General features: G+C 32.5%; 1 protein-coding gene across 1 annotated transcript; it reads right to left on the minus strand.

The window, feature by feature from the left end:
• Positions 1–901: 901 nt before the first annotated feature.
• LOC118042865 (protoporphyrinogen oxidase 2) lies at positions 902–7,587 on the minus strand. The gene is made up of 17 exons (XM_035050599.2): positions 7,414–7,587; positions 7,166–7,301; positions 6,873–6,938; positions 6,582–6,632; positions 6,365–6,421; positions 5,777–5,853; positions 5,632–5,668; positions 5,412–5,477; positions 5,076–5,116; positions 4,198–4,330; positions 3,223–3,402; positions 2,584–2,658; positions 2,239–2,362; positions 2,019–2,127; positions 1,795–1,869; positions 1,532–1,638; positions 902–1,293 (listed from the first exon to the last, which is right to left on the minus strand). Exons 1-17 carry the CDS (start codon positions 7,488–7,490, stop codon positions 1,166–1,168), a joined length of 1,539 nt encoding a protein of 512 aa, XP_034906490.1. The 5' UTR covers positions 7,491–7,587; the 3' UTR covers positions 902–1,165.
• Positions 7,588–13,410: the final 5,823 nt, after the last annotated feature.

A 13,410-nucleotide genomic window follows, 5' to 3' on the forward strand; every position in this document is an offset into this window, starting at 1 on the left:
GGCAACCACCCATTTGCCTTTAGAGAAACTGGTCTCTGATAAAGACACTGAGTTAGTTGTCTTTTCGTAAGCTTTCAGTTTTGAGACACAGTTCAACTTGCATGCTGTCTTCTTTGACTCTCTTTGTTTGCGCTCTCCCCTTTTTGGCCTCCTAAAGATGTTGGACCAAATTTGTTATACGGTGCTTTAAGATGTATTTTCCTATATTTGATCTCAAAAAAAAAAAAAAAATTTGGATGTTAACTATAACTAACAAGAAATTGATGAAGGGGTGAAATTGTCTAATATCAATTAAGATTGAAGCAAAATTGATAAAATTAAGAGATTAAGGACTCAATTGATAATGGAGGCATTGTTTGGGAGTAGAATGAGGCTTTCCCATATTTCGAGGGTTAGGTACTCCAGATCCATAGAGGTCCTGCTTGAGTACATGCATGTAAATACTAAATACCCTTGGTATTCTTACAATCATACAGTATGATTATTGGATTCACCTTGCGCTCCTATTTCCCAGGATTTGTTCTTGAGAAAAATGAGGAGCAAACATGATTTGACTTGTTATCAGGATATATTATGTAGCTGAATATAGTTTTAAAACCTGGTTTTATTGATGGATTATTTTGAAATTTAACTGATCTGAAACTAAAACTAAATCAAAATAAGAAAATAAAAAATTTTAGGTGATTGAAAAGGCTAACCTGATGATAAAAAAACTCGATTGCAGCTTATTAACTATTAATTTTTTTAACCAAAATAATATCATTTTAATTTATAAAAATAATTAACGTTAATCCAGTTGGCCTAATCAAAACTCGTGACCTGAAACTTAGACCAGACCGGGTTTAAAAACTCTGATTACAAGTGTGGTGCTCAAAAATTGACCCTCTTGTGCCAAATAAAAAAACCAACTAAAATCCATGTAAGCCTAACTTGCATTAGATGATTACCAGGTGTAGTAGCAACAGATGTTATAAAGGCTTAGCATTCTGACACATTAACAAGAAGAACTTAATCTATATTCATACAACTAAAAGCAGTTCTTACATTTATATATATATATATATATATATATATATATATATATATTCTTAGATCAATGAGAAGCGATCAGCATGAGAAGAGTATCGTTTGCATAAGCTAATAGCCAGGAAGGCAATTCATGTTCCTACGACTGTGACCCTTTCTTCAGCATCTTGTCATCAGCCGAAGAATTCAAATAGGAGATCACAAGATCAGCTGCTTTGCATCCAGAGGCTATTGCTTTGCCCACGGACAATCCACCTCTGTGGTTACCTGAAGATTTCATCAATCATCCAAGAATAAGAATTAGAATAGGAATAAGAATTCAATAGGAGCAATGAAACTTCTCACATGTGGTCATCATAACCCATTTGCCTTATCTCCAGCAAAATTGCCGGGATTGGAGATTCAAATGAAATGCTACCAGTTTAGAATAGCACCAGCTTGAGGGGGGATCTTAGAATTACATGACTGGAAGTTAAATCCCAAATTTCAATCAATAAGCACTTACCTGCGTAGAAAAATCCAGGAAGATTTTTCTCCATTCTCTCAATTCCTTCTAACACTAAATCATAGTTCTTTCCATACAAAGGAAATGCTTTACTCCAGTAGTAATGACTGCAATCAAGTACAGTTGAAGCTGTAAGATTATGGATCACAGTAAACACAGTAACTCATTGCTCTTACTAAATTACTGCCAGCTTCAACTTGGGAAAGAAAATAGACTAAAGTAATATAATTAGCAGATTATAAATGGCTTAAGATTTAAAATACTTCACAAATTTCGGCTCTCCCTCCACCCCTAACAGCTGTCTAAGATCAGAAGTAACAATCGCTTTCAAATCATCCCTGAAAAATAAATTATTGGAAAACGGTTTAGTTGATCAAAATTTCACCACAGTAATAATTAAAATCCAGAGTAGATAAGTGATCTTGTGTGTGAAACCAGAAAGTTGCTGACAGGAATTACGAAATGAAAAGTTTGGAGCTTTTTATACGTTGAAGCTTTTGCTAGTTCCTTGTTTCGGCTCCCACCAACAAAGGTGGTATAGAGATACAAGTCCTTGGGTGCACGATCTGGAAACATCATAGATGAGAAGAGTGTACCTGTGCAAAACAGAATTCAAGCATGGTGAGTGCAAGAGAGTATACGTATAGCTAACACATAATGAAAATTATCCAAGTTCCCCCACCGTGGTGAGCCTAGCAAAGTATTACCAAGAGTTTTTAAACCATTTTGTTGCTCCTTAGAAGGAACAAGAACTCCAAATCCTTCTAGAGGCCTCTTGACGTCCTCTTTCTTAAAGGTAGTAATTATGACTGAAAGTGGCATGTAACTCATCTGCATAATAACATGGAAAAGAATGATAAGCAAATGAATTTGACAGAGAAAGACCAAAAACTTAAATACAAAAAACATTTTCGGCAATAATGTATGCAACCATACTGTGCATTTGATGTTCTGCAGCTATTTGAACAATGATGCTTGCATTTGTATACTACACCCCATGTGTAAGTAAATACGTATGAAGATATGTAATCAATAAACAAAAATGTTGGTACCTGGGGAAGAAAGTCCAGCGAGAAGCGATTTCTGCCTTTATTAATATTAATTTCTTTAACATTGCACAATGGTGCCTAAAATACAAAAGTTCACTGTTAGAATGTGAAAAAAAAAAAATCTTCTAAAAACAGTAAATGGTATTAGGAGTTGCATATGTGAATGTTTATGCACGCCAATGCATTTATGAGATAAAGAGGGTAAGATGCCATCCAACTCCTAAAAGCAAAAGGTAAATGCAGATGCACAAAGAGTATTCTTACAATGGTCATAATGGTCAGTCAATGCAGAGATATTCAAACAATAAAACAAAGGATCAAAGTTTTGGAGTTACGAGTTCAAGTTCTTGAGAAACTTGACTTTTTTCACTCCAACTGTCCAAGTCAATCTTAAGAAGTGGGGCAAGTGTTTGGTAATCACCGTCTCAGTGTACAATTGTACTGTCTTTTTTCTCTTTCTTTCCTTCTATCTTGTTTATTTCTTAATCAACTAAGCAGCAGTTGAATTCTTTCTCAGCACTAGTCACATTTTAAAGATGTAGGATTTCATTGACTGGATGACTCAGTTATGCAGTATCACAATAAGAGAAACTATACTAAACAAAACCACCAAAAAATAAACTCAATTAAAAAAGAACTAACCGTCATGATGACAGCATCATAAGATGATGCTTGTGCACGCTTGCCACCCTTAGAAGCATAAGAAACTGACCAGTTCTCAAAAGTTGACTTGCCATCATAACCGTAAGACAATGACAAGACCTTTGATTCTAGTTTAACTCCATCTTTCCCAAGCTCTGTGCACAGCGTATCAGTGAGTGTCTGCAAAAATACATAAACAAGAAAATAAGGACCATTTATTTGGTTTACAAGCAAAAACGTACGTGCAAAGGGTCAGATTTCAACAACACTATCAGTAAGGATGCCACTTAAGTCTCTGCATATTGAGAGAACGAGAGAGAGCTAAGAGAATTTTGAATAGAGCTCAAAGGAAAGGTAATATTAAAATAGCTAATGGTGACCATAGATAAAATCTGAATGATATGAGGAAATATGAACCTAAGGTCTATAACCTGGAACTTAACCATAGATTTCTGTTGCAATTTTGCTTCTGCATGAAAATCAAAATATTCACAAGGATGTTTTCACCTGCAGTGCTGTACGCAATGAAAAGCTGGTCAAACATCTATATCCTGAAGTTTTGGGTGTGGAATGATTTTATTCCTATCATTTCAGGCAATCTACTCCCCCAAATAAGAAGCTAATATTAGTGAATGCATCTTCATGACAGGAAATTCCATTATTAAGGATGTGTTTCAAAGCATGTTAGGTTCTATGGCCGCTGGTTCAAAATATGCTAAGTGAATGAAGTAGAACTACACACCTATTAAGCTGCAAATATGAAAGGGGCTTGACTAAAGTAATCTGCAGGTGTATTTTGAAGGACTCAATAGCAGCCTAGAAAACTTATCCACAATTATTATTCAACGAAAGCAATAGTGGTAGCATCAGATCTGAACAGCTAAGGGACATTCCTACTTCCTACATGTAAAGGTTATAAATAGTTCAAACCACGTCTTCTTGGAAAAGAAAAGAAACAGTACCCGGAATAACTACCTGCATTCCACCTAGAAAAGAAAATGAACCATGTTGACGTTTCTTTTTTTCTGAAGAACCTTTATTTTCTCCATTCTTCTCCTTTTTGGCAGATAGCTTGGCTTTAACTGCCCCAGCTATGATAGAACCAAACCTGGTTGAATAGAAAAGGTTTGCATTAATAAACAAGCAGATATCACGCAGCAAGCATTACTAAATTAATAGAATGTCAATCATTGATCTGTAGTCCTTCATCAGTGTCAGAGTCGTTCATCAAACTTTAACAATTTAGCCTAGAAGACTGCTTGCATCTATTTAAAAATGCAACAATAACATGGCTGAACAAAAATACAAGCTCGCCCATTATTCATCTATTGATGAATAATGGGTGAGCTTGTAAGCAACCAAACTGCAGAGATTCAGCATAAAAATACAACTAGATTTCAAGCATCACTAAAGCCAGACTAAAACTAAAGAGGATTTGCTGAACAAAAACCTTACCAACACAGAGACAAAAATATGGTTTACTGTATGAAAATTAAAACATTCAGCTTTATATTTTTCATCAGTAACTAAGCAGTTAGGGTCACTGTGTGGATTTAAAACAAGTTCGCCACAGATCTCAACAAGCATCATACTGAGCCAAATAAAAAAGGCACGTCTAATTTCAGAATGCTAAGAGAATAGAATATCAAGTTCAAATGCATTATGAAATCCAGTAAGAATCTTCCAGCGCTGTAAAAAGGCAACAATATATTGGTCTAGCCAATAACTTTGCTAAATGTGGGATTTGCAAAGGACAGAAACTGGAAGAGAATGAATCAACTGCAGTCCAATTCAAACTCAAACAATGCAAGGAAAAATGAACGACAGTATATAAAAAGAAGCATAGAATATACCGCTTCTCTAGATTCCACAGGTCTGGAAAATTGTGGCGTGCCTGTTTCAGGTAAAGACAATACTATCAATAAAAATCCAGAACAAAAGGAAAAGAGTTGACGCTAAGTAGACCATATCATAACTATTAAAATAGATTCCATAGTTCTTAAGAGCAGTTCAATAAAACTTTTAGTTTCAGTATCCTAAAGCAGATTCCATTCTTCCTATCACAATCGAATATATTCAGATGCATAGAACCAGCAGAATCCCAGACCAAAGAACATTTTTCAGTGGTGTGCTAATAAAAAGATCCCATAACTTATACAAGTGGTCCAAATATCTTGGCCATTACTTACAGAAAGAGATTCAGGATCTCCAGCACTTGTGCCAGCAACAAAAGGATCGATAAGATAATCAACAACCTTAGAAGGAAGAAACAGAAAAGTAAGATAAATGATAATCAAACACTTCTATATAAAAATCTGGTCTCATTTCAAAATTTAGACAAAATATAAAAGATCTTCTGCTGGTTAATACGGCAGGTATAAATCTGTTGTGTTGTAAAGAATGCAATACCTCTTTCCCGAAATGTCGCTGAAAGAACTCACCAACACTGCAGGGTAAAGGTGTGAGTGAGGTGAATATCAAAACCTCATGATGTAAATGAGATAAAGAACAAGTGTGAAAGAGATGAACAACCTCAATAAGTTGAGTTTATCACCTTTCTTGTATATCAGTGTCAGTCACTTTTGAGGACTCATTTTTCTTCCATAAGAATGGCTCCAAAATGATTTGCAACTGCAGCCAGAAAAATGCATGCCCTTAAGAATGCACAAAAATGAAAAGTTGCAGCTTGTTTATCAAGCTTGAACATCAAACTGAATCTTTGTGCAAAGAACCAACGGGTTTTTTTTTTTTTTTTTGACAAGTGATCCTAGTTAACTTTTTAAATTAATCAGAAGATTTCACGTTAACAAAATCATGCATGTCAGAAATGGTAGGCAGACAAGGTAATCCTACTATCAATAATGAAACTACCAGCCAATCCTTCATATTCCTAGAAAACAAGATGCAATAGCAAGATTCCCAGAGCCCACCATTCAAATAAGAAACAGAGCAGCAAAAAGTGGTGGCTTTCAAGATTCCAGGAGCTTCCAGGTTGCTAGCCAACAATCCTTCTATATGCAAAAATAAAGTTACGTGCGGCTACTGTTGATGAACAAAAAATATTCCATCATGATGAGAAAAACAGTGGTGGGATGCTTCTAATTTATTGGATGGTCCTCAGACTTGTCCCAGAAAGACAAACCTTTGATTGCGCCGAGAGAAAGTTGCTTTTGATCAGTGCAACTGGATTTGTTGGTATCTGGCACAAAACATGAGAAGAGCATATGCTAACAGTAAGACAAATATAGCTGCAGATAGAAAAAGGATAGACAAATTACAATAAGCATGTTCCTTTCGTCTAAGAAACAAGGGAAGTAAACTTATTAGTTGGCAACAAAGACACCGTAAGATAGATATACCAGTACAGGCATTCCATTCCTCACAATATACCGTTTGTTCTGTGCAATTGGCTGCAAAGGTAGACATCAATAAATTAAGCCAACAAAAAAGAATCCACCACGAACTCTCAAGATTCAACTAGAGCACACAGGAAATCATTTCATAATATGGAGCACTGATAACCTAAGCATTTGAAAAAAGAAAATGGCATTAGGCTAAGACATAAAGTTAAGAACAATAAGCCTTACAAATTGTTGCTTAAAGAAAATGGCAAAAAGCTAAGAGATAAAGTTAAGAACAATAAGCCTTACAAATTGTTGCTTCTCTCTAAGCCCAAGATCATCAAGTAAGCTTTTGACCTCCACTTCACTCTCAGTCTGCACAGTATTGGAAAAAAAATCAACTTCACCAAACAAAAAGCACCAAAAACCAAAACAATCATTATCAAATGTTAATGAAGAAAGAATCCATGCAGCGTGCCAAAATAAACTCTCTGCCCCAAGAAAATTTTTTTTCCAATTACGCGCACTTGTGATTCAGAAAGCAAGAAGCAAAGATTAACACGAAAGATTGAAAAAAAAAACTTGGACAAATAAATGGTAACCATGGTATTAGCTCCTTCATCCCAAACAAGATCATGATGGGAGACACTTCTTAATTTGCCTCCAGCTCTTCCTTCAGCTTCAAAGACTGTCACTTTCACCCCATTTGATTTCAGCTTGTATGCAGCAGCAAGCCCACTTAAACAAAAACAAAAAAAAAATACAAAAGTGAGAGCACAATCACACACACACACACAATTAAACTACAGAAAGAAAACCCAGAAACCAAAAGTCCAAAAACAAATGATACCTGACGCCTGCACCTATAACAGCTACATTTTTGCTTTGCTTACTACCAAAATCGTCGTCTTTGGCAGCTGCAGTCATTTCAGAACTATCAGTCAGTCCTAAGGTGGCAGCGTCAACGGATAGTAGTTGGTGGAAATGCAAAGAAGATGAACCAGATGATGGTAGTTTACTTTATGGGCTTTGCTTTCATGTTTTAGAAGAAGAGAGATCAATTGAGCCTCGCCCGTCATTTTTACAGGCCCATTGGACACTCCAAGGTTCTTCTTGTTATCCCATCCACCTTTTTCAAATGATCTAATTAGTAAAACTTTAAAATATATGAAAAAATATCGACTTTTAATTTAGAGATTTAAAATAAAATATTTAATATTTAAAGATTTAAAATAAATTTTATAAATTTCTAATTTCTCAAAAATATCATTTATATGAGATATTTATACTATGATGTATTCCCTAGAAATTACTTCTCTTAAATTCTTCACTAGGATGTAAAATTTGGATTTGAACATGGAGAGCAAACCTTCATACAAGTCAAACACTCTCTTTAATTAACTTATTATCAAAGAAGCAGGCAATACATGCTTCTCTTATAATCAATCTTTATATGCTTTTTCTAAGATAGCATGCTTCTTTCTTCTTTTTATAAAAGATTATTTTTTAGGTTAGCAAGACTTGAAAACATTATTCAATAAAATGGTGTTTTATGGTTTTATCCTTCCCAATCAAAAAAAACTTAAAACTAGTTATTTAAGGCACTAAATTCTTTTCACAAAGTCCATTAATTATTATCAAAATGATCGGGATAAATAACTTTTTTTTCATTTTAAAAATATAGTAATGCAATCAAAATATCCTTAAAATAATAAATAAATAACAATTAAAATTGGTGTCGAGTGGTATTTTTGTATTTTTATAATAATTTTTTTTATTATTATCATATTAATTGAGGAGCAATTTGATATATATATATATATAAAAAAACAAATAGCATAATATAATGATGAAAATATTTTTAAAAGCAAAAAAAAATTGATATTAAAGGGTTTTTTTTGTTTTTTTACAATGATTTCCTTATTATTATCATATTGTATCCTCCTCTTCTAGTAAATACACTAAAATCAAACGTGAGTCTTCAAAGGTAAGATCACTATTCTTCTGGTGTTTGAACTCATGATCTCGCAAAAATGATTATAATTAAGATGACCACTACACTAGGGAGGTTTTGTGAATATTACACCTTCGAGAGATATGCAATTGGTCATGTAAATAAGATGTACAAGTTATTTTGTTAATAAATTATATAATTAATTTAATTATAAAAATTTATTAATCATGTTTATTGCAAATCAAAGAAATCTTCACCACTTCACCCAATGGTGTGCTTGACACCGATTGAGAATATCTCATCTTATGATGGATAGCCTAAGTTTAATTGGCAGCATTTCTGCTTAAAATCATAAAGCAATTTCTCTTAAATCATTAGTAATATGATATAGTTCAATATGCTCTTAAATCATTAGTAATATGATCTAGCTTAAGTAAAATTGATCTCTTGAATCCACCATTTCTTTTGTTATTCAAAGCCATGACAACACCAAAATTAAAGAAAAAAAGGGTGTTGAATAGCGTAATAGCAATTACGGTTTAAAGTGTTTTTTGTTTGGAAATGTATTAAAATATTTTTTATTTTTAAAAAATTATTTTTAATACCAGCACATCAAAATTATTCAGAAATATAAAAAAAATTAATTTTAAATAAAAAGATGTCCCTTGACAATCAATTCTAGCTCAATTGAAACTGCTCTCTTGAACCCACCCTTTTTTTAGTAATTCAAAACCAAAGCCATGACCGCACCACAATTAAAGAAAAAGAAAATGGTGTATTGGAGGGTGATAATGATTATAATTCAAATTATTTTTTGCTCGTAAATATATTAAAATAATATATTTTTTATTTTTAAAAAATTATTTTTAATATCATCACTTTAAAATAATCTAAAAATATATAAAAAAAATTAAATACTTGAGAAATACAGTTCTAAACACGTTTTCAAATTCTTTAGAAAAAGAGGAGGGGGAAAAAGAAGGTTGTGCAATTAATTAGTAAATGGTTGAGTATTGTTGCTTGTAACACATCGTTTTCTTCGTCATCGAATTGATCGTGTAATCCATCGCTTCTGCGTTTGTTAGATCGAACCCACGGTTGAGAAAGACGTTCCCTGTCAATGATGGTAAAGCCCTATCACAAACTTTTTGGCTCACCCTGGGGGGCCAGACTTCCCAGAGAGCTTGGGACATGTAATTATTAAACCTTTTTATTCTTGTAATACAAGGAAGCTTTAAAAAAGAATAACGTTGGTATGAGAAATGGGACATCTCAGGCTGCTTTTTTAGAAACAATTTACAAGGTTAATTAAGTTTGCTTGAATTATTACTTTGGATTAAAGAAAAAAAAAAAAGAAATGCCACTCGTGGATCATTACATATATCATCAAAGACGAAGATAGTTATAATAGAGAAGATGGAGTTTTTGTTTTGAAAATATAAAAATTTATTTTTTAGAAAGTGTTTTTTTATTTACCTTTATCTTCTTCTTCCCTTCAACTAAATATATTTATATTAGAAAATAATATAAATCATATCATGAGACTTCACCTAATAGCTTAAGCTAAGGGATTAAGATGGTTATTTGATATGATATCAAAGTCTTGATGAAATAATAGTCACGAATTCGAATCTCATCATCATCATTTATTTGATAAAAATTAAATACAAAATAATATAGACACATGCAGCTTAAGTTATAAAATAATATAAATCATATTTTGAGACCTCATCTAACAGTTTAAATTATTCGGTTAAGATATTTATTTTTGTTCAAAGGGCATCCAAATTAAATATAAAGTGATCTTATCATGCATGATTTCGGTTTGAACTTACCGACCATCATTTGGAAATCTATGATGGCATGATAAACAAAGAAGCGTGTCTCTTAATACAAGTAATAATATCCCTTTCACTGACTTCGAAGGTTGGTTACCAGTTCTTTGAAATAGGGTTATATAGCTAGAGAAGGAGCACTTGTCCCTTCCAGGACCCTAAAACCCAAGAGGGACAAAATTAATCATATTTGCTTCGAGTTTTGGAACTTTGAGACACAAGCGAGCTCGATGATTGATTGAACGTCTTCAATGGAGGTTGTTGGAGCCTCGAAGACAAATCTCTCTCTCTCAGACTTCTTCTAGAGGGATTAATTAAAATAAAAATCCGTATCATATTATACTTTAATTAAGACTAAACCTCTAATTCAATATAGTTTTTTTTTTTTTTTTTTTGCTCTTGTAAATGCCTCTCATGGAATCTCTCGGTTGAATCTCGAAGGGGGGGGGGGGGGGCATCGAATTAACTAGAGGAGGAACAGGAGTGATTAGGGTATGTATAAACTTGGAGCCAAATCGATTTAAAAGCTTACAATGATTGGTTTGTTTCTTAGAGTACACTAGGGTTTGAAATTTGAATGGGATTGCCTGTTTTTTCTTGACCACTTAACGGGGCCTGATTTGCCTGGGCATGTCAAGACTTGATTGTTTATTTGGGAATTGATCTCAGGTGGTTAAAAAAGGCATGTAAGTGGGCACTAGCAGCTCTCTCCGGTCTCCACTGTCTCCGTCGAGGACGACCACATGAATTGATCACCAACCAGACCAGATTTGGGCTCAAATTGTGGGGTCCATGTCTTGTGGGCTCTACTGAAACAGCCCTGATGATACAAAAAAATATAGAAAGTAGGTCACCCACAAGCTTCTGCAATGCACCAAGGCTACGTGTAGTAGAGTAGAGGTTTATTAGTTTTTTAAAAGTATTTTTGAATATATATATATATATATATATATATATATATATAATTTTTTTATTTTTTAAAATTTATTTTTGATATAGTGTATTAAAACGATTCAAAAACACTAAAAAAAAATAATTTAAAACAAAAAAAATTAAAATCTTTCAGAAATGTAGTTAAAAACATAATTTATCTTATGACTAGTTTGAATTCCCTTTTCAAAATGCTTTTAAATTGTTTCTTGTTTAAAATTTATTGAGTTGATATTTTTTTATGTTTTTTAATAATGTTAATGTATTGATAGTTTTGAAAAATAAAAGCATCATTTCAGTACATTTTTAATTAAAAGGTATTTTTGCAAAAAAACTCAACATAGTAATACTAAAAACACATTAAGCGATGCATTTGTTGCATTCACAAACAAAACATAAGTATTTATTTGATATTATGATAATTTTTTCGGTTACAATTTGATAAAACAAGTCTTAAAAAAGTTATAAATTGTAGTTTTTTTAATTCAAGTTTCTCATAGTAATTTGAGATGAAAAAAAGGTTTAACCCGTGAAGATCAAATAACTTTTGAAATTAAAAATCATTCCTCACCATGATAGATACCAAATAAAGTCTAATAACATAAAATTATTGGTTTAGTTATATTAATTATTGATTTACTAATTAAACCGTACAACTAAAACTAATAAAAACCATATTGATTCGAGAAGATATAGTTTATTCAAAGCTAATTTGTAATTGTGAATCACCAGGTTTAAATTCATTTTACTTGTGTTTTAAAAAAAAAATTTAATTTTTAATTTTTTTGTTTTAAATTAATATTTATTTAATACAATTTGATGCATTTACATTATGAATAATTTTTTAAAACTAAAAAATATTATTTTAATATTTTTCACACCAAGAAACATAAACATTATTTTAATTAGTTGACTGTAGTCTAACCCTCCTCCAGCTACTTCACCAGTACTATAATCCACCACCCCAGAAAATGGCCATCTGCACTGATCAGACACCAGGTGGCAAATAAAGGGTCGTGCACAATAGCAAGCAGGAAGGTTAGGTAGCTACGCCCTTCCGTACCTTCGTGGAAACTGCCAGAGTGGTGGAGGAACCCAAGAAACCATTAAAGAACCTCACATGAGCTGCTGCTGCTGCCCTTCCAGCAGCCTTCCTCAGCCTGTGAAGATAGACAAAGAGCACAAGGAAAAGAGAAAGTCTAGCTCGATTCCCCATCACGCTGCCCTTGCATGTTGACCACATCCATAACTTGTACAAGAAACAAGGTTCTCACGTTTTACATGCAATGTGTGTATGTGTATATACTATGTATAAAAAGTGTTTGGAAGTGTGGTAGCGGTTACTTTTCAAATAGCTTTTCGTGTTGAAAAGTATGTCAATAATGTTTTTTTATTTTTTAAAAATTATTTTTGACATCAGCACATCAAAACGATCCAAAAAGTACAAACCGCACTCAATTTTAGCAAAAAAAAAAATTTGAATTTTTTCGAAAAGCCAGTTTGGCCGCAATGCCAAACGAGAAATAAATCTTGAGCTTTTTTGGAGTTTTTTGGTTTTTTTTCCATAGCTTATATATATATGTGAGCTTTTTTGTTTAGTTTGTAATGTCAAGTTTAAACAAATTAATATCTGTATTTGACGGTTAAATATTGCACAATTATCATTCTTAAACAAAGTTTTTAATATGTATTTCTTTTTTGGAATAAAAGGATAATAATTTTTTATTGTGTATATATTCATGTATACAAACTAATATTGTTCACATATATGATTTTATATTTAGCTCATGTCTAAAATTTCTTTGTCTAAGATTGGATAATTCTCTTTTTCATGTTATATCATGTCTGGAAAAAACTAATTCTTTGTCTAGTCTTAAATTATAATTTTGGAGTGCTAGAGAGACGTGCTTGGACAAATCTTATATATATAGTCTCTAAAGATCTCAATTTGAGTCTCAATATATTTTGAACTAGGTACTAAATGTTAGGTAATTTTTGTGGTTATGGTTGTGATTTTTAAAAAATAAATTTTAAAAAAGTGTGTTTAGCTGGATTTAGATACATGTTTGAAAAAAATTATGAAAAAATTATAGTTAGGGTTTATATACAATAAAAAACATGTATAAAA

The sequence above is a fragment of the Populus alba genome, chromosome 1 (assembly GCF_005239225.2).
Source record: "Populus alba chromosome 1, ASM523922v2, whole genome shotgun sequence".
In the NCBI taxonomy this organism is placed as follows: Eukaryota; Viridiplantae; Streptophyta; class Magnoliopsida; order Malpighiales; family Salicaceae; genus Populus; species Populus alba.